Raw genomic sequence first — 20,004 nt, 5'->3', positions numbered from 1 at the left:
GGCAGGCTGCACGCTGAAGCTCAGCCCCTGTCTCAGGCTCTTGGCAGCAGTGAGTGCAGACATGGCAGGAGCAGGTGGTGGTTCCAGTGTGGCCTCTGCTGTGCTGCACATTCCCTGATCTGTGTTCAGCACTATCCCAGCATGGCTGTGGTACAAAGCACCTCTGCTGCATCCAGTTTTGGTGGGCACACCCCAGAAAGAAGGATCTTTAGGAGCCCTCCCCAGATGGGCTGATCCCACAGCCTGGGCAGCAGGGCAGGGGAATTGTGCCCCACTCAGGTGAGACCCCAGCCCTGGGGCCAGCACAGGCAGGGCATGGAGCTGCTGGCCCAGGCCAGAGGAGGCAGCAGAGGGATGGAGCAGCTCTGCTGGGAGGAAAGGCTGGGAGAGCCCACAGGAAGGATGGAGAGAGACTGTTTACAAGGCATGGAGTGACAGGGCACAGGGCATGGCTTCCACTGCCAGAGGGCAGGGATGGATGGGATATTGGGAATTAGGAATTCCTGGCTGGGAAGGTGGGCAGGCCCTGGCACAGGTGCCCAGAGCAGCTGGGGCTGCCCCTGGATCCCTGGAATGTCCCAGGCCAGCCTGGACAGGGCTGGGAGCAGCCTGGGATGGTGGAAGGTGTCCCTGCCATGGCAGTGGAACTGAGTGGTCTTCAAAGCTCCTTCCAGCACATTTCTTTATGTGATTGAACAGCACCTTGAGATTTGGCTTTCATTTTTAACTTCATACCTGGAGATCCAGCCAGGGTACAGCTTGTTCAGGATATCAGAATTGTCTTTTATTGTCAGGTCAGAGTTTTTCTCAAGTTTTTCTCCTGAAGCTTTGTTGTATTACAGAATGGATCCATACCTTTACTGCTATTTAAATTCAATCATCTTTTGTTATTTTGGTTTGTTATGCATTCCTTCAAACAGCCTTTTAAGTCAGGTGAACTTGCCTGTTACATGTGTAGGATGTGCTGCTCAGTGACTGCACTAATATGCAGCTCAGTTAATTTTACAGGACATTAATGTAGTTTATTTTTGTCTGGAAAAAAAGTAACTTTCTGTGAGGGATCTAGCTTTTCAAAGGGATTTGGTATTAATGCATGCCAGTGCTTAATACTTTCTTATTTTTATACTTGTATTTACATTTTGATGTGCACGTAGCAGTGATGATGTAACTTTTTCCCACAAGTAGTTTCTTCTGTGACTTTACTGAATTCTCAATGTTTCTCAAAACTAGTGTTTTATAGACTACAAAGGATGTGACTCTCAGCCCTTTTAGCAAAAAAAAAAAAAAAAGAAAGAATAGTAAAACACTGAAAATAGCCTTGGTATTTCAAGTTTGAGTTAAATTTTGATCTGTTCTGATTACTGCATCTTGAAGAATCAGGATTTAAAATGCAAGTAAACAAAGCACTGGAAGCAGTTTGTCCATGAGTCCTTGAGGAATGTTTCCCATATTATTTTTCATACTTTCCAATGTTATTTCTGTAACATACTGATAGAACTCTTTGCCATTGCAACAGGTAATTTTTAAGTAGCTTCTTCTCTTTGCTTCGCCTGTATGATGTTGTTCCTGTCCCTAGTGGTGTTTAAAGTTACCTTTCATTAAGATGAGGCTTTTCCTGCAGTGTGTATACTCTAGTGGTCAGGGTGTGTAGCAAGGTGATTTAAATAAGAGTGGTGATTTAAATAAAAATTCACACGTAAACGAAATTAAGAAGTATTACTGCTTATACAACCTATTAAGTCTCCCAGTTGTATCCAGAGGATTTGTGTGCTGTTCTCCATTGTACTTCTGTGAGCACCAGCCCAGCATTTAATTAGCTGGATTCCCATTGTGTGCTGCATTTGCCCAGGTTTGCTCAGTGCTGTGTGGGTTTGTGCTGCTGTGGGCAGTGCCAGCAGGTGCCAGGGCTGTCCTGGGGCTGTGCTGGGGCTGGGGCAGGTGTGCTCTGGGCAGTGCCCTGGTGCTTTGGGTGCTGTGTCCAGCCAGGTTCAGGGTCCTGCAGGGAGGCAGGGGGTGGCCAGGTCCCTTTGTCACCTTAGGACAGTGTCTGTGTTGGCTGTAGCTCCTGCCAGAGCTCTGTCCCTGGTGTTCTGTGTGTGTCCCAGGAGAGCTCAGAGCTGCCATCTGAGGCTGGGCACTCAGCTCTGCTTTCTTGGTGCCACATCTGTGCCTGGAATGTCTCCTTCCCTGGGAGAACCAGGAGTCACAGCTGCTTTAGAGCTGTTGTCATGATCCTTCCTAAACACAGACAAGATGATAATGGAAAGGCAGATGCTGTTTCTGTGCTGGGTTTCTGTTTCAAGCTCTGGTCTGGTGCTGGTGAGGTGGGGGAGGCCCCGTCCAGCAGGGCTGATGTCTTCTGCCACCTTTGTGTCTGAAAGGAAATGCAGTTGTCATTTGCCTGTCTCAGTTTCACTCACTCTCCCTACTTCCTCTTTCAGCCCCACCAGCAGCTCCAGGTACTCTCTGTGTTACCTCTGGAGTCCAAAATCTCGTGACATTTGACTGTAGGTCGCTTGCATAGACAGGACATCCATGGATAAACCAACGGCTGCTGGGACTGATCTGTACTTTAGGGCTAAAAGAAGAACTGGGGCTTCAAGTGCTGAAGTCAGAATTGCTGGAGTTGGGAATGGCTGTGGTTTTGTGTGTAATTCCTGAAAGGATCTCCCCCCAGTTCAGCTGTGTGGAATGGTTTGGTAGGTGCTTTGTAAAAGCCAGGTAATGCAGGCAGATACTGCTGAATTTAAAGTCTTTAATTGCCCTGGGCACACTAAGATTTTAAGTCGTTGGTATTGGAGAATTTTTTAACTATATCAGTGATCTAAACCCCATTTCTTTACTTGTATTTTGTGTGAACAGTTGTCTCCTGTTTGGAAAATCAACAGGCTTTGTCTAGAAGTAAAGCTGAAGAAGGGATTGGCCTGTGGGCTGGGTTTTTCCTGCTGTTTTTAGGACATTTGGCATGTTGTTTTAGTAGAGACACATAAATGAAGCTCATGGCTTGTTGTGCTTCTGAAACAGATCCAGGCCAGTGCCAAGATGGTTATTTTTAGCACTCTCCCTAAGCAGCTCTTTATCAGGACACTTTCATTCCCAGTTTAGTTGTTGTCTTCACTGATGTGCCCCATGTGCAAACTTGACATGAAGGGCAGGGTTGATTGCTGCCCTGATGTTTGCTCACCTCTGCTCTGGAGCACCTTGGGATCACCAGGTGGCTGTTCCACAGTGAAATGATTTATTATTATAAACTGAAGTATTTCCAGCAGTAACTGCTTTGGCTGTGGCCTGAGCTGAACAGGAGAGCAGGACTGGGCTCCAGGCAGGGCTCCAGTTTGGATTCCTCCCATCTGCCTTTGTCCTGGTGCATCTCACAGCAGAGCCACAAAGTTGTGTCCCAGCCAGAGCCCTTGGGAGCAAAAGGTGCCTGCAATAACCTGGGGTGGTTCTCAGCTGTTGGGGGACTCAGGGAAGGAGGGAGCAGTTGGGATTTGCAGTTGGTAGTGATGAGGGTTGCATTCCTTTGGGGAACGTTGCCTTCAGTGCAACAGTTGTGGTCTCCAGCTGCAGAATTTGTGGGTTTGAAAGTGAAGTTTGATTCTCACGGTGCCTGTGTGGCACAGGGGAGGAGCAGGACGTGAAGGGGCAGGTGATGATGGATTGTTGTGCACATGCTTAGGTTCAGTCAGAGCTGGGCCATGCTCAGATGCTGCAGAGTCCTGACTGGGAGGTGGAGCAGATGTGCTGTGCAGAGAGGGAGAGGAACTTGCTGAAGTTTCAGGCCTGACTGCTCAACTTCTTAGTCAGTACAGTCCAAAATGAACTGGTTGTGGTTTCCCTGACTATATCCTCTTTTTTTGTATAAATCAAACTTTTAAGGACACATTAAATTGGTTCATTAAATGCCAAATGTGTAACAAGTAGGTAGTAATTGAAATGTGTCATAAAAGCAGCAGAATTGCTAATTCTCACGTCCCCAGGCTGAGTTTGTTGGCATGTCCCTGCTCCCTGTGTGGGGAACGTGATTCAGAGCAGACAGTGAGACTGAGCTGGCTCTGAGAGAAACCTGTCCTGAAAAAGGGGTCTAAGGACTGGGTTTGCAGCACTGAGTGCTTTGGGGACTGTTCTCTCATTTGCTGAAGTAACACTTCTGTGATTTTCTTGCTTTTTTTTTGTAGGCATGCCTCCCATTCGGGACTTGGTGAGCCACTCCCCTAACCAGTCAGGTTAGCTACTTCCATCTCACCTGCTTTTGCACTACGTGTTTGTGGTGGTTACATGTTTCACACAGTTTTGTCTGATTTTTTAATTTTTATTTTTGTTCTTTGGCTTATGCTTTTCATTGGCATGGGTGTGTGAATGATTGCAGTATACTTTCTCTGTGCCATTGCATACTAATTTGATTTAACATTTTTAATTTTCTAATTAAGTCAGAATTCAAACTAAGAGTTTCTGTCACCTTAGCGTTAAGGTACTGGTTTGTTTTTTTTTTACGTTTATGCTTCCATGCTGACCTGTCTCTTATGGTATTGAATAATCTGTGCAAGCTTTTGCTTCCTATCAGAGACGTGTCACACTGTGGAGGAAATCATGTCTTGATTGTTTGCTAAAAGCTCAGGACTGTATTTACTAAAATGCATTTGTTCATAAGGCCCAAAGGCGCAGTGATTGGCAAGGTATGGTATTGACAGCCTGGGCTGCCAGGTGTGCTGGAGCAGGAAAAGGAGGCAGAGGGTGCAAGGTTCAGGTATTTCTTAATTTACGCTTCTCAATCCGGTTTATTTTAGCCCATGTGATGACAAACTGCTTTTTAAAATACGTACAGTTTTTTTGCAAATGTTTCCTGCAGGATAAATCATAGCTGGAAAGCATTAAATTAAAAATTACTGAAAGCAATCTTAGCAGATTACAGAATTTTAAGAAACTCGGGTTTGTGGAAATGGTTTTTTGTCAAGGATTTAAGCAGCAAAAGTTCAGTTGCAACTTTAAATAGTTTTGGGAAGAAAAGCAAGAGTGGGCTGTTCTGGCTCCCGGTGCTGTGCACCAAATGCAGGGTGTTGTCACATGTCATTTTTCAGTTTTGAGGGTGTTCTGTGGTCTCTGCCAGCTACAGAAAGTCAGAGCTGGTATCTGCTTGCTCAGTGTTTGTGTCCTTGGTCTCTGAAGTGCACGAGCTGGGGAGGCTCAGGGAGGAATGTTCCAGAGCAGTGGCTCATACTAGACATCACACACACGTTTATGTGCAGGAGAAGGACTGTTGGGCTAAGTAGTTTGTGTGTAATGGGAGGAGTTCAGCTGAGTGGAAGTTAATCACTGCGTGCTGCTTGTGGATCAGCTCTGCACAAACTGCAGCTAAATTCGGGTAACAGAATTGGAATAAATGCAAGCTTTCTTCATGTGTTCTGCTGCTGTGCAAATTAGGGTTTGTTTTACCATCTCCCTCAGACTTGTAGTCCTAACCTGTATCTCTCATTGCTGAATTCAGGCTGTTTGCCATCTGTGTGTGCCTTTGTGTTGCTTTTAAAAGGGAGGCTGTTTCTGGGATGGTGTTTGTGTGATCAGGATCTTGTTCTGTGCCGTAGGTTCTCTCACTCCCAAGAGTGCACACAGCTCTTTGACCAGTCCCTTAGTGCAGGTTGAATGTCCTTTTTTAAAATACTGGGGTGAGAGCTGAAACCTTGAAGTTTGTTGGGCGGTTGTTGAGCCATGGCAGCGTTCTTGTGGCGCCACCTGAATGGGCAGGCTCTGGGTTAGGCTCAGCCAAATCCTGGCTCTCCCAAGGGTGGTGGTGGCTCTCCAGCTGCCACACATCATCACAGCACCCTGCCTGGCTGCCAAGGGCTCTGCCACTCTTCCTGGTCCAAACTGCTGGGCCACCATCCTTGTTCCTCACCTCGATGTGCCAGGGGAAGCTCAGCTGAGTGCCAGGGCTGAGGAGCAGTGGGTGCTCCCTGCTCTGAGCTGCTCCACCTCTGGGAGCCAGGGTCTTGCACTCAGTTCTGTTCCACTGCAGGATGAGTAATACTGATATTGATTAAAAATTAATTAAAAATAGGCTTGTGCATCAGTGCATTCTGAAAGCAGAGCTTCAGATGGGTGTTGTGCATTTTGTGCCAAGCTGTTGTTGTATTAAAGAAAATACTTTGAATAACTTGTACTGAAGGCTCCTATACAACATCTGTAACAGGGGTGGGAAGGTGTGTGTTCTCTGGCTGCTGTCACACAGCAGTTAGTACTGCTGGGCCAGGGCCATGTCCTCTTGGAATTTCTGCCTTTTGGTGTGTTTCCAGGCTTTATTTACTATTGTGTTTTTAATACCTATATGTGTTTTAGAAAATAGTTTGTATGTGGTGATACAGAGTATCCTTTTAAAAAATGTTTGTCTGGAAGAAAAAGACCCTTAGGAGTCTAAAGTTTTCTGAGGTTTTTGTGAGAGCAGCTCTGCATGCTGGGAGGTGTTCTGGGCTGTGCGTGGCAGCCTTTGGGCAGCTGTACTTAGAGCTTTCTCTGTCACTTTCCATGACTGTAGTTTTAACAGAAGCAAAATAATAAGCAAAATAATTCCTGGCTTAATATCTTTATACTTTTTTCCCCCCTCTTCTGCTTAATGAAGTAATAATGCTAAACTCATAATAATGCTCTTGGGCTTTCCTTCTTCGTTCTAGATCTGAACCACAGTGGTCTAGGATCCCATTATGAAAATTCTCACTGGGGACCAGTCTCTTCAAATAGTGACTCCAGCACAAACTGGGATAAAGTTATCGTAGACGGCTCTGACAAAGAAGCATGGCCATCAATCACTGGCAGTGACCCAGAGCTGACTTCAGAATGTATGGACACTGACTCTGCCTCCAGCTCTGGGTCGGAGCGGAACCTCGTGATCATGGCTTCAGGGAGCACGGCAGGAGAGGGCGACGGCATTCGCAACGGCCTCGGCCACGGGGCTCAGAATAAGTTTGTGGTTGGTAGCAACAGCAATAATGTGGGCAATGGAAGTATTAATGGGCCCTGGGGGTTATCCCATGGGTCCATAATAAGCACATGTCAAGTTTCTGTGGATGCTCCTGACAGCAAATCTGAAAGTAGCAACAATAGAATGAATGCTTGGGGCACCATAAGCTCTTCATCAAATGGAGGGTTAAATCCAAGCACTTTGAATTCAAATGGCAACCATGGTGCCTGGTCCGTGTTGGAGAACAGTGGACATGCCCTGAAAGGGTCCGTGGGGAGTGGGAGTCCTGGCACAAGCATTCAGTGCAGTACCATAGGTCAGATGGCCAACAGCCAGAGTATTAACTCGAAAGTGGGTGGCTCAGCCCACGGTTCCTGGGGAAGCCTTCAGGAAAGTTGTGATTCTGAAGTAAATGGTACAAGGAATGTTTCATTCAGTGGGCAACCTCAAAACCTTAACACTGAAATGAATGGACCAAATAACACTACTAACTTTATGACCTCTAGTTTACCAAACTCTGCTGGTTCGGTGCAGATGAACGAGCTGCCCAGCACTGCAGGGCCCGGGGCCTGGCGCGTGAGCACAATGAATCATTCTCAGATTCAGGCCTCTCCAGTGGCAAACGGCACCTCCATCTCTCACCTGAGCAACGGTGAGGCCAAAACTGGCGGCTCTTACGGTACTACCTGGGGTGCCTATGGTTCTAGTTACTCTGGAGACAAATGTCCAGGCCCAAACAGCCAAGCTAATGGTGACACTGTGAATGCAACTCTAATGCAGCCGGGCGGCAGCGGGCCCGGCAGCACTAACTTTCAAATCAACGGGAGTAAAGGCGGAGGGGTGTGGGAGGCAGGGGCAGTCGGCTCCCAGAACATGCCGTGGGGAAATGGGAGCGGTGCGAGCGCTGGCGGGAGCAGAAGAGGATGGGGCAGCCCCGCACAGAACACTGGCACCAACATTTCCAACGGGGAATGGAGCAAACTGCCCGGCAATCAGCATTCCAACGAGGGCGTCAATGGAAACAGCAGGAAGTTTACAAATGGATGGAAGTCTACTGAGGAGGAGGAGCTCAGCAGCCAGAGTTCTGCTGCCTCCCAGATGGCTGAGCAGAGCAGCTCGTGGGCCAAAACAGGTACGGGGGACAGCGAGGGCAGCTCGGAGAGCGCCGGGTGCCACGAGGACAGAGCGGCTGCCGAGGGCCAGAACCGAGAGAGGAGGAAAGTTGACCAGCACACGTTACTCCAAAGCATAGTGAACAGAACTGACCTAGATCCGCGTGTCCTTTCCAACTCCGGGTGGGGACAGACTCCAATCAAACAGAACACTGCCTGGGATACCGAAACGTCACCGAGGGGTGAAAGAAAAACTGACAATGGGACAGAGGCCTGGGGGGGCTCTGTGACACAGACTTCCAGCTCAGGGGGGTGTGTGGATAGACCTAGCCCTAATAATAACGATACCTCATCTGTATCGGGGTGGGGAGATCCAAAGTCTGCTACAAGGTGGGGAGACTCCAAAGGGTCAAACAGCCAAGGGGGGTGGGAAGAAGATTCTGCTGCTACAGTAATGGTCAAGAGCAATCAATCGTGGGGAAGTGGCAAAGAAGAAAAGTCATCCTGGAATGACACACCGAAGATGAAGCAGGGATGGGGAGATGGACAGAAGGCCAGCCAGGGTTGGGCGGTGTCTGCTGGTGATAGCTGGGGTGAAAACTCCAGAAGTAACCACTGGGGTGAGGCAAAGAAATCCAGTTCTGGAGGCAGCAACAGCGACAGGTCGGTGTCTGGTTGGAATGAGCCAGGTAAATCAAATTCTGTTACTTGGGGAGGCAACAATGCAACCCCAAACAACTCTTCAGGATGGGATGAGCCTGCAAAGTCTAATCAGAGCCAGGGCTGGGGAGACCCTCCCAAATCCAATCAGCCTCAAGTCTGGGGGGACTCATCAAAGCCAATCACCTCTCCTGAGTGGAACAAACAAGATGTTGGCTCTTGGGGAGCCCCGTCTGCCACAAACAAGCCCCCGGGGTCCGGCTGGCTGGGGGGGCCAATGCCAGCCCCAGCAAAGGAGGAGGAGCCCACGGGCTGGGAGGAGCCGTCCCCCGAATCCATTCGCCGCAAGATGGAGATTGATGATGGAACTTCTGCTTGGGGTGATCCGAGCAAATACAACTACAAAAATGTGAATATGTGGAATAAAAATGTCCCTAACAGTAGCAGCAGTTCAGACCAGCAAGCACAGGTACACCCGCAGCTACTGTCTTCAAGTGCCATGTCTAGCAAGGAGAGCAGCTCGGGTTCTGGTAAGCCTGGCTTTTACCCAAATTTGTGTTTTCTATTGACTGTAAAGCTCTTTTTTAGTCTTGCTTCTTAGAACAATATTTTAGTTTCAGAGTGGAAAGGGCAAAGTGGCAATGAAGTACAGTTTCTGTTTGTTAAAGAAATGAACAGCATTGTCACAGAGCATTGATGTGTTTGTACAGATTGGGAGCTCCAGTTTTAAATAACTGCAGTAATAAGGGCTAAACAGCTCTGCTTGAGTTCTGGGGAGTGGGAACACAGAGAAAATACTTAAAATAGTGTCTGGGGATTGAAATACTTTCCTAAATGATTCTAAACCAGATAAAATTTAATTTTGCCAATGAGACTTCAAAAAAAAAAGAAGCACATTGAGCTTCTGCAGGACAGAATGAGGGGTGATGGGTTTTTAAGGATTTGGTGTCAGACTTTCTGGTCTTGTAGCTTCATGAGCAGTAAATAATGATTTTGGAGAGGAACTTAACAGGATATAGGAAGTATTTTGTGCTGTGTCTCTTTTTAAGTGCCAGATGGAGTCAGTTACTTGTAACAAGCAGCTCTTAGCTTAATATCTTGGAAATTTGTATTATCAGAATGTAATACTGTAAATACAAAGTTTGTATTTTTGTGATTACTTTTATTAATGGAACAGCTTGCAGTTGTAACAATGACCCTCCCACAAAACAAGAATATGTGCTCACATGCTTTTTACTGTATGTTAAGCATATAGAAAAGGCAAAACACTTGAGCCTCTTTAGGTAGCTTTAAAATCTTGTTCAGAACGATGCCAATAACTCCCCCTGCTTTGCACAGGTTGGGGAGAGCCTCCTGCTCCAGCCACCACTGTGGATAACGGGACAGCGGCGTGGGGCAAGCCCATGGACACTGGTACGAGCTGGGGAGAGCCTGTCAGCGATGCAGGAGGCACCTCGGGCTGGGGAACCACTTCTCTGGGGCAGCAGCCTCCAAACAAGCCTGGTGAGTGCTCTCGGTGTGCTTGAGAAGGCTGAAATCCCTCTCTGGAAGCTTCGTGGTTTCCTTGCAGGGAAGGTTTTTACCTTGCAGTAGGCATCGAGCTGTTTGGTGGAGCTGCTTCTGCAATGTTCACTGCTGGGTTCTTTCACCACCAGGGCCTAAATCTATGCAAGATAGTTGGTGTGGAGATGATATGCCATTGAGTGGCAGTCGTCAGACCAGCTGGGAGGAAGAGGAGGATGTGGAGATTGGAATGTGGAACAGCAGTTCCTCACAAGAAGCTAACCCCTCGTTAAACTGGCCACCCTATATGAAGAAAATGCCCACAAAGGTGAGGAGCAGCTCGGGGCAAGGCCTGCAGTCATTTCTGAAAGCTGAGTCAGAAGGGATTACTGCACTTGCACATTACACTTTAATTTTCATTCTTAACACGTGTTGATGTAATTAAAGTCGGATCTGAGTATCACAGGAATTCCTTTTTGTTTTAAAGGGAATAATGAAAGGTGGAAATAAGCAAGATGAAACATGGATCAATCCATTCATTAAGCAATTCACAAATCTCAGTTTTTCAGTAAGTATTTGTCTCTGTCTGCCTTTGCTGCCTTTCCACAGGGCTTGTTACAATGTGCAGACATTGAAATGCTCAATTGCCAAGTGTTCATTTTCATCGCGGTTCTCTCTTTACTTGTGTTTGTCTGCCCTGTCATCCATCCCTTTTCTGTGCATTCTCATTGCAAAAAGATCTCTTTATTGATGAAAAGTGGTTTTGTAACCACTACCCAGGTATTCATCCTATAGTCTGATGCTTTACTGCATTTACTAGGAGTTCTGGTGAGGGAACCTATTATTCACTGGATAGCAACTGAAGGGAGGAAATGCTTTAAAGTAGCATCTGATTGTCTTGATTTTTCTTTCTTGCAGTTTTGAATTGCAATAGTGTGCAGGAATCTCTTTGTTTTATCTTAAAAATGAAATAACAGTGATTTATTTTATTACTTCAGAGAGAATCACCAGAAGAACCCATACAGAGCAATAAGATGGACATGTCTGGAGGTAAGAACAGTAGAACCGAGCTGGACTTTATTGCTTTTTCTTCTATACTCTCTACTACCTTATATCCTTTTGTAAATTACATTTTTGAAATGATATGTAGTGTATATGTAGGTAAGTGTATATTTCCCTAAAGAAAAGGAATGTCCTTGTAGAGAAGAGTATTTGTGTGTGTGAGTAATGCTGCACACAGAATCACCTGGTTGCTATAGGAATATTGGCCACGTATCAAACTAAGCTTATCCATATTTATATCTGTTAAACTGGCATGAGAGGATGTTTCCAGGGTGTGGTGGGGTTGTTCCTTGTAATAGAAATATCTTGATTGCCCTCTGGGCACCTCCACTGAGTATAAACAGAAACATACCAAATCCCACATGGGCTCATGGGGTTCATTCTTGGAAACACGTGGTCAGTTCTAAGAACTGAATTAATACTGAACAGTTATTTTAGAAATGCTTAAACCTCACAAGTAAAATTACTTGGGAGCAGTTACAGTTTATTTGATTCCATTTACTGTTAGGATTTCTTTAGCAAATGAAAAATAATTCTTAATACATTAATTACAGTATACTGTGATGATAGAATGTTTAACTAAAACTAATTGCAGCATTGTAGTTTTTAGTGTAGTTACTCTCTCCTTATTCCACTCCAAAATTGGGTATTTTCACTTTGGGGCTCATTGTCTTTTGGGTTTTAGATTTCAGTATTAATGGCAGGCCTGCTATTTAAATTATTGCAAGTTTAAACAATTATACATGCTTGATTTTAAGAGCAAGCTGACAGATATTACTGTGTGAAGCCTTGCAAAGTGTGTTGGTGGTGATCCCATGCCTCAGATGTGTGCAGGCATTGGTACAGGGGGTGTCCTCTAAAAGCTGGGGTGCTGTGTGTTCAGGGCTGTATAAGCTGGGGTGCTGTGTGTTCAGGGCTGTACAAAGCTGGGGTGCTGTGTGTCCAGGGCTGTACAAAGCTGGGGTGCTGTGTGTCCAGGGCTGTACAAACCTGGGGTGCTGTGTGTCCAGGGCTGTATAAGCTGGGGTGCTGTGTGTCCAGGGCTGTGCACAGCTGGGTGCTGTGTGTTCAGGGCTGTACAAAGCTGGGGTGCTGTGTGTCCAGGGCTGTACAAAGCTGGGGTGCTGTGTATAAGCCCAGGGCAGGCTCAGCTCAGCACCCCAGCACAAGGCCTGTGTTGGTGTGGCTGGGGCTGTGCCCCCAGGGTGTGCAGCCAGCTCTCTGTGCCCAGGGTTACTGCAGGACAAGAGGATGGAGATGGACAAGCACGGCCTGGGCGTGGGAGATTACAATCGTGTGGTTGGAAAAGGCCCCGGTTCTCGTCCCCAAATTCCCAAAGAGTCTTCCATGGATCGCGGTCCTTACTTCGATAAGGTCAGTGGGGTCTCTCTGGGGCACTGCTGAGCTCCCTCACTGTGTCCTGAGCAGGGAGCTGTGTGCTCCTGAGCCTGCTGCAGGGGGGCTGAGGGCTGGCTGGTTAATCCATGACAGGTCTGTTCTTGTTAACTCACTGATGCACTGTACTAAGCACTCTCTGTTGCCCTTGGCAATACCGATGACTAACCTGATCTCTTTTGTTTTCTGCCTATTTCCTGCTGGTGCTGGACTGTCCTGTGACTCTTCCCTTCTGCTCCTGCAATGGTTTCTCCCTTCTGCTTGCTTGCTGGCTGGTTGTTGCGCCTCGGTTTGTCTGTCCCATCAGGATGGCATTGTAGCAGACGAGTCCCAAAACATGCAGTTTATGTCCAATCAAAACATGAAGCTTCCCCCTTCAAATAATGCACTACCTAACCAAGCCCTGGGCTCCCTAGCAGGGCTGGGTATGCAAAGCTTGAATTCTGTTAGACAGGTAAGGCTGTGTGCATATCCTGGGTGTGTTACTTACTGCATTTAATGCCTTTTGATATAACGTTGTAGCTGCTTGTGTAATTGATACCTGTTTAACTTGTGATTGAAATGTGCGGGGTGGGAGAAGCAGCAGAAGAGGTTTTCTGTCACTGACTGCCCATCCTTTCCCCAGAATGGCAATCCCAGTGTGTTTGGTGTTGGGAATATAGCAGCACAGCCCAGGAGCATGCAGCAGCCTCCAGCACAACCTCTTAATTCATCTCAGCCTAATCCACGTGCTCAAGTGCCTCCTCCATTACTATCCCCTCAGGTAAGTGATACAGAAAACACTCTGTGTATGAGCTGTCCAAATGCCGCTTCAGAAAATTGTTCCTTGTTTGTTGGTGTTGCTGATATTTATTCTGTAAATATTTGGGAGCGTATTTGGCTTGATGAAGCCAGGCACGTGTTGACCAGGGTTTATAGTATTCTGCATACTCTGGCCTGGGTAGAGCTGTTACAGTTGCCTTTGGCCCTGGCGTGTGTTGCAGGTTCCAGTATCATTACTGAAGTATGCACCAAACAGCGGTGGCCTGAGCCCACTTTTTGGCCCACAACAGGTAGCCATGTTGAATCAACTGTCCCAGTTAAACCAGCTTTCTCAGATCTCCCAGTTACAGGTGAGCTGGTGCTGGCTGTGGGTGTGGGGCCGGGGCCGGTGTCTGTCCTGCTCTAACCCTGGGCTGTCCCGCAGCGGCTGCTGGCTCAGCAGCAGAAGGCACAGCCCCAGAGGAGTGTGCCTTCAGGGGGTCGGCAGCAGCAGGAGCAGCAGGTAAGGAACCCTCCTCACTCTCCCCTCGCAGACTCTCCTGAGAGCTGCTTTTCATCCTGAGCTGCATTTCCTGCTGGGACTCGCACTGAAGTGTGCAGGGGTGGACGGAGGTGGAGCTTTAGAGGAGGGACTGGGTGCTGGGGTTTGGCTGTGCAGGATGCACAGGGCACAAAGGTGCATTTCTCTTTCTCAGAACGTGGAAAAGCTTTTGCTCATGGTGTTGTAACTGCTCTGTTGTTTTTTTAAGGGTCGATCTCTTAGTATGCAGCAACAGATGATGCAACAGTCCCGTCAGCTTGATCCAAACCTGTTAATGAAGCAGCAAACTCCACCCTCTCAACAGCAGTCACTCCATCAGCCCTCCATGAAATCCTTCCTTGAGAATGTCATGCCCCACACTACTCCTGAGCTGCAGAAAGGGCCCTCACCAATCAATGCATTCAGCAGCTTCCCTATAGGTGGGTGCCCTGCAGTCAATGAGTGTTTGTGTGACACACAGCCCCACTTTTCCCCTTGCTTCCTCCTGGAAAATGACTGTAACCCTGTCAGTACTTCCCTTTTTAGTGGCACTAGTAGTTCTGTGTGGGGTTACCCTTGCTCACCAAATAACTTTTCCCCAAGTACACTCATTGCCAGTGAGTGTCCCTGTCTCAGGGCACAATACTTCACAGTCCTGAGGAATGACAGGCTCCTTTTAGTGCTCCTTTTGTCCCCTGGATCCCCAGGGTGATACAAAGTCCTGATTCCTGGAGCTAAAGGACTTTAAGCAGAATCCATGCAAAGAATCCATTGATGTAGACACATTTCTTGGGATTTTAAAAATGCTTTCAATGTCTCTAGAATTGCAAAGGTAGAACAGTCACTTTGCCTGTTAGTGGTTTTGTCCAGGAAAGAAAGCTTTTGGCTTTGCATTTTTAAAGAATTGTTGTCTCATTAGGCAAAATGTCTGAACGTTTATAAATACAAACTTCTCCTGTTTCTTTCTCCCTACATTTTCAGGCTTCTGTCCAATTTCTACTTCAGAAATTCCAGGCTTGTATATTTTCTTCTTACTTTAGGTCCCTTTTTAATGCTATCTTACTACAGCTGTTTACCATTTACCTCTGTTCCTTACCCCCGTTTCTTTCCTCCCCTTCATTTTTGCTTTTCTTCTCTTTTATTCTGATTGGGTCCTTTCTGTTGGGCTGATTGCATTCTCATTGGCCTCTGCAGGGAGGTTTGTTCCTGGACATGCAGCTGAGGTCCTGTGCTTGCAGGCAGAGTGGCACTGGCCAGGACAGTGCCACACTGGGGGTGGCTTGGGGCCAGCCTCCAGTCCAGGCTGCTGCTCCAGAGCTGCTGGTGGTGATTGGCGCCAGTGTCCATTCTAAGGGCAAGGCATACAAAGGAAGTCTTTGAGCTGTTGGACACATTGTGTTAGCCCTAAGGAAAGGCACATTTCACTTTCTCACCAAACTCTGCTGAGGGATTGCATCCTGCCCAGGTCAGGCTCCTTTGTGTTTGATTCCTTGAGCTGGAATTGTTGTACACAGCCCCACAGCTGCTCTCTCACATGAGTCATGGCCACGGCTCAGGAGCCTGCAGTGTGTGTCAGGTTGCTTTGAGATCCCTCAGGAGTCTGGGATTGGCTGGGGTCCCTCTGCTCAGCACACAGAGCACCCTCATCCTCACATGAAGGCTGAAGGGCAGGAGGAGCACGTTGCTGGAATTTCTCCCCCCTAGTGAAGAACTGAGTGCAGAGGAAAGCTGGTGTCACCTCCCAGTGCAGCGTGGTGGTGTAGCTGTGTGAGAGGGAGCTCACCTTGCCCAGCTGTCTCCTGGAAAACCCTGTGGGTTTGTTGTTTTCTCTGTGTTCCCATAACAGTGTCAGGAGAGCAAGGAGAGCTGTTTCCACTTCAGGGAAAGGATTTGTCAGGATTCACTAGATACTCACCCAGAGCATCCTTTTCTCTCCCTCACCAGTTCTGCAGTCACATCCCAGTTCATTATAGAATTAAGTATTTCTATTAATAAAAACAACCTTTCTAGTGAGTGTAACTGATATAAATAATAACTAGTACTGAGTATACTATAACTAATAGTATAACTATATAATTAATATAAAGTCTTCCACAGTAGGATATGAGGAATTACTTCTGGGAAGTGTTTAAATGATGGATTATGTCCAGGGACTGGTATCCATCCCTCAGCCCACACATGTCCCACAGAGAGCTGGGACAGAACTGTGCCTGCTGGGGGCTGGCATTGGCCTGGTCACAGCTGTGCCCCTCTGCCAGCCTGGGGTCTTTCTAACCCTTCTCTTGGAGGTCTGGTCTCTGCAGCTCCTCCAAAGGTGGAAGGAAGGTTACTGTGGTGCAGAGTTACTGCTCTGACAACAGCAGAATGCCAGAGGGAGGTGTCAGAAACAGGATCAGCTGGACATTCCCTTTTTTTCTGTTTGACCTATTGGTAGTTGTTATAATTCTTAAAACTCCATCCTGTTCCAAGCGCTTTTCTTGAGGCATTTCAAGAGGAGGCTTTTCTGGCACCAACTCTTGCTCATGCCTTTAAGAAAAACAAACAAAAACCCCTCAAAAAGTAAATCAGTTTCTTTATGGCTGTGAACGTGCACTTAGGAGCAAGAGGAAGCCCTTGTTCCCAGTGCTGAAGGAAGGTGTTTCCAGGAGACATTTGAGAAGTTCCCTGTATGTCTCTGTTCTCAAGTTAAATTCTTGTAGTGGTTTGTTTTCAGAAAAGAAGTAAACAGGTCTGAAGGGCTGGAAAGGCACCAGGTAGAGCTGTGAGTTCAGCATTCTTACAGACTTGGAAAGGAGCAGGCATGCCAAGGGCAAACATGTGGGCATGTTGTCCAAGGCCAGAAGAGCCTGGTTTTCCAGGTATTTGAGTTGATTTGGGTTGGCATTGTCTTGATTCTCTGGCAGAGAAACATCTGAAATACAGAGCACAGCTACAGCAGGTCAAGAGCAGTTCTGTTTGCCCCATATTTTAGCTATTTACATTTTGGTTTCTCTTAACTCCCTAATGTCTTCTTCCACTGACATTTTTGCATGAGGACATGAGCTGAGAACTTGGGAGTGCTTTGCATTGCTCAGCTTAGCTTCTGTGTGCAGAGAGTTCCCTGGTTTCAGTGCTAGAACGTTCCTCAGAGGCAGAGACTTGAAGCATGACATAACCATGGCAACGTGCTCTTCAGTGCTTTCTGGGGCAGCAGTGGCGAGGAGCAGCAGGAGAGGCTTGCTCTGTATCTCATGAGCTGTGTGTGCTTTCAGGAATGAACTCAAACTTGAATGTAAACCTGGATATGAGCAGTATTAAAGAGCCACAGTCTCGGCTGAGGAAATGGACTACAGTCGACAGCATTTCTATGAACACATCCTTAGATCAGAACTCCAGCAAACATGGTATGTGCAGCACTCCTTGGGCAGCACGTGGGCTCAAGGAGTGACCCCAGGCCAGCCCCTGGGGTTCTGGGGTCCCTGCAGCTCTGCAGTGCTTCTTGGGCTGTGTTATCACTCCTGTGTTATATACAGCAGTTCCTGTTGTGCTGTCTGTGCCAGCTTGCTTTGTCTACCACAGCAGCCACAGCTTTGCTGACTGTGCTCACAGAATGATCTTGTGATGAGATTACTAGAAACATTCTACAGAACTCATTTTTAACCAGACTTTTCTGTAACTGTGACTATTGCTACTAGCTTTACCTTAATCTCCAGTGGAATGCTTCATATATTTTTGAGCCAAAAGCTCGGTTTTCAAGTTTTCTCTCCCACCACCCTTCTGTCCTAAGGTGATTTTGGGGGATTTACCACATTCTGGGCATGGCTGACATTTTTACTGGCAGGTTTTGGTTATGAATGTCTGTGTTTGCATTCTAAAATTGGGAAGAGCTTAGAAGGGCTAGACTTGGTACCATTGCTGTCCTTAGTTTTAGAGGAGCTGAACTTCCTTGCTTCGTGTTTCATTCCAGTAATCAAGATTCGTATGACATTTCAGCTGTTTCAGTTGCTTGAAATCATCCAGTTAAAATTCGAGTCTATAGCCCAAGAATCTGTGTCTAAAGATAGTTATAAATGTCCCCAGTCTCCTGTTACTGTTCAGGCTCAGATTGTCGGGGTATTTTTAGGTGCATCAGCTGCTTTGCTGCTCTGAGCTGCCTCTGGTAGTGGCCATTCCCTGCAGCTGCCCTGCTGAACCCCTCCCACTGTTGCCACAGGCAGTGGTGGTGTTGCTTTACCTGTAGGTGATGTTTTCTGACCAGAGCCAGGAATTTCTGTATCTCATGCAGTCCCTGCTTCCCTCAGAACTGCAGCAGAACTGGCTTTGCTGTCTGGTAACTTTTAAACCATTCCTTTCTCTGTCTCCAGAGATTTTTAAATTAATTTTTTTGCCTCCCAAGAACAGGAACAGAATCCACAGAGCTTTGCAGTAGCTAAAGATCCCTCACAGGTTGTAGCTGTTTCTTTCATGAGCTCTCCCACCACAGAGCCCTGTTAGTCAAGTGGGGTCCCCCAGAATGCTCTTACCTCTGGAATTAATACTTTACTTGAGTTGAACACATGTTTCTTTGAATAAAATGTACTGTTTTAGTGAAGGGGTTTCATGGGGTATTATTGTTATAGTTTTCTCCTGCATTACTCAGACATCTTTCATTTTGATTCATACACTCCTGTATGATCTCCAGTATAACTTGGCATCACAAGAGGACAGTGTGCTGCTATATATTTCATGAATGATTTACAAGGGCACGATTTTATATGTTTTATATAGGGATATAAAAACCAGCCGTGAAGAAATATTTGACTGCTTTTTTTTCTTTTTTTCCATCAGGTGCTATTTCAAGTGGTTTTAGGCTGGAAGATTCTCCGTTTGTTCCTTACGACTTCCTGAACAGCAGTAACTCCCCAGCCAGTCCTCCCGGCTCCATTGGGGACGGCTGGCCCCGTGCCAAATCGCCTAACGGCTCTAGCAGTGTTAATTGGCCCCCAGGTACAGGCCCTAATGGCTCTAGCAGTGTTAATTGGCCCCCAGGTACAGCCCTGCCCTCCCTCCCTGCCTGGGCCCCTGCTCCTGGGGCAGCGGCCGGTGCAGGAGGGCACCAGGGGTGCTCTTAGCAGATGGAAATGGAGAATGGCAGCTTTACTGTACAGAGACAACTGTGTCTGCCAGAGAAATCAAATTAATACAGTGATGGCTAAATCAAGTAAATTAAATGCTTAAAGGGTTTTGGATTTTCAGTCATTAGGAGATGTATTGTTTAGACAGCTGTTTCCTTTTTAAAAATACAGGGAAAATAAGCTTCTTTCCTGCATCTGTATTCCTAGAGTTTCGCCCTGGTGAGCCATGGAAAGGTTATCCAAACATCGACCCCGAAACTGACCCTTACGTCACTCCTGGCAGTGTCATAAACAATCTCTCAATTAATACTGTGCGGGAAGTTGACCACCTCAGGGACAGGAACAGTGGTATGCTCAGCCTGCTGGGGCGTCGTGTGGGACCTTCCCCCTGCTGTCGTGCAGATCTTTGCTGCTGCTCCCCTCCTGCTTTATCCCTTGTGTTTGCTGCTGCTCCCCTCCTGCTTTATCCCTTGTGTTTGCTGCTGCTCCCCTCCTGCTTTATCCCTTGTGTTTCCTCCTTGCTCCTCTCCTGGTTTGTCCCTCGTGCTGTGGGTTTGGGGTGTGTTTGCTGCTTGCTCCTCTCCTGGTTTGTCCCTTGTGTTTCCTCCTTGCTCCTCTCCTGGTTTGTCCCTCGTGCTGTGCCTGTCGGGGCTGCAGCCCATCCGTGGCCCAGCCCTGGTGCTGGTGCAGTGCAGGGGCTGTCCCAGGGGTGTGGGCTGTGCTGCTGCTGTCAGCTGTGCACGCCCAGGGCTGTGGGAGCAGCAGAGCCTTGGCAGCCCGGCCGTGCAGGAATGCAGGGCTGTGCTCTCCTGCTGCCACCACGTGCTGTGGGCTGAGGAGGGGCCCGAGGGTGCACGTCCCTCCCCTGAGCGTGCACAAGCACAGCTCATCCTACTGCATTTGTGACCTGCTGTGCTGGGTCTGACTCTTCTCTTTGCTGCAGGG

At 47.4% G+C, this 20,004-nt stretch overlaps 1 protein-coding gene across 13 annotated transcripts in view; it reads left to right on the top strand.

Moving 5' to 3' along the window:
- Positions 1 to 20,004, top strand: part of TNRC6A (trinucleotide repeat containing adaptor 6A) — a 69,643-nt gene that overhangs the window by 45,243 nt on the left and 4,396 nt on the right. For 7 of the 13 annotated variants that reach the window (XM_071444770.1, XM_071444764.1, XM_071444763.1 and 4 more), the window contains 17 exons: positions 4,179 to 4,226; positions 6,666 to 9,254; positions 10,063 to 10,227; positions 10,380 to 10,555; positions 10,715 to 10,795; positions 11,226 to 11,277; positions 12,521 to 12,663; positions 12,992 to 13,138; positions 13,310 to 13,447; positions 13,668 to 13,796; positions 13,871 to 13,948; positions 14,196 to 14,406; positions 14,948 to 14,980; positions 17,218 to 17,349; positions 18,773 to 18,931; positions 19,267 to 19,407; positions 20,003 to 20,004. The exon at positions 20,003 to 20,004 is cut by the window's right edge and continues 106 nt beyond it. In XM_071444770.1, the coding sequence (XP_071300871.1) occupies positions 4,179 to 4,226; positions 6,666 to 9,254; positions 10,063 to 10,227; positions 10,380 to 10,555; positions 10,715 to 10,795; positions 11,226 to 11,277; positions 12,521 to 12,663; positions 12,992 to 13,138; positions 13,310 to 13,447; positions 13,668 to 13,796; positions 13,871 to 13,948; positions 14,196 to 14,406; positions 14,948 to 14,980; positions 17,218 to 17,349; positions 18,773 to 18,931; positions 19,267 to 19,407; positions 20,003 to 20,004 (4,424 nt within the window). The remainder of the gene's footprint in view (positions 1 to 4,178; positions 4,227 to 6,665; positions 9,255 to 10,062; positions 10,228 to 10,379; positions 10,556 to 10,714; positions 10,796 to 11,225; positions 11,278 to 12,520; positions 12,664 to 12,991; positions 13,139 to 13,309; positions 13,448 to 13,667; positions 13,797 to 13,870; positions 13,949 to 14,195; positions 14,407 to 14,947; positions 14,981 to 17,217; positions 17,350 to 18,772; positions 18,932 to 19,266; positions 19,408 to 20,002) is intronic. The other 6 variants (XM_071444762.1, XM_071444765.1, XM_071444760.1 and 3 more) reach the window with 6 other exon arrangements.

Source organism: Agelaius tricolor, unplaced genomic scaffold, assembly GCF_023055355.1.
Source record: "Agelaius tricolor isolate 1412-34295 unplaced genomic scaffold, bAgeTri1.0.p SCAF_19, whole genome shotgun sequence".
In the NCBI taxonomy this organism is placed as follows: Eukaryota; Metazoa; Chordata; class Aves; order Passeriformes; family Icteridae; genus Agelaius; species Agelaius tricolor.
The sequence above is the reverse complement of the archived record's forward strand: the minus strand, read 5'-3'. Positions and strand labels throughout refer to the sequence as shown.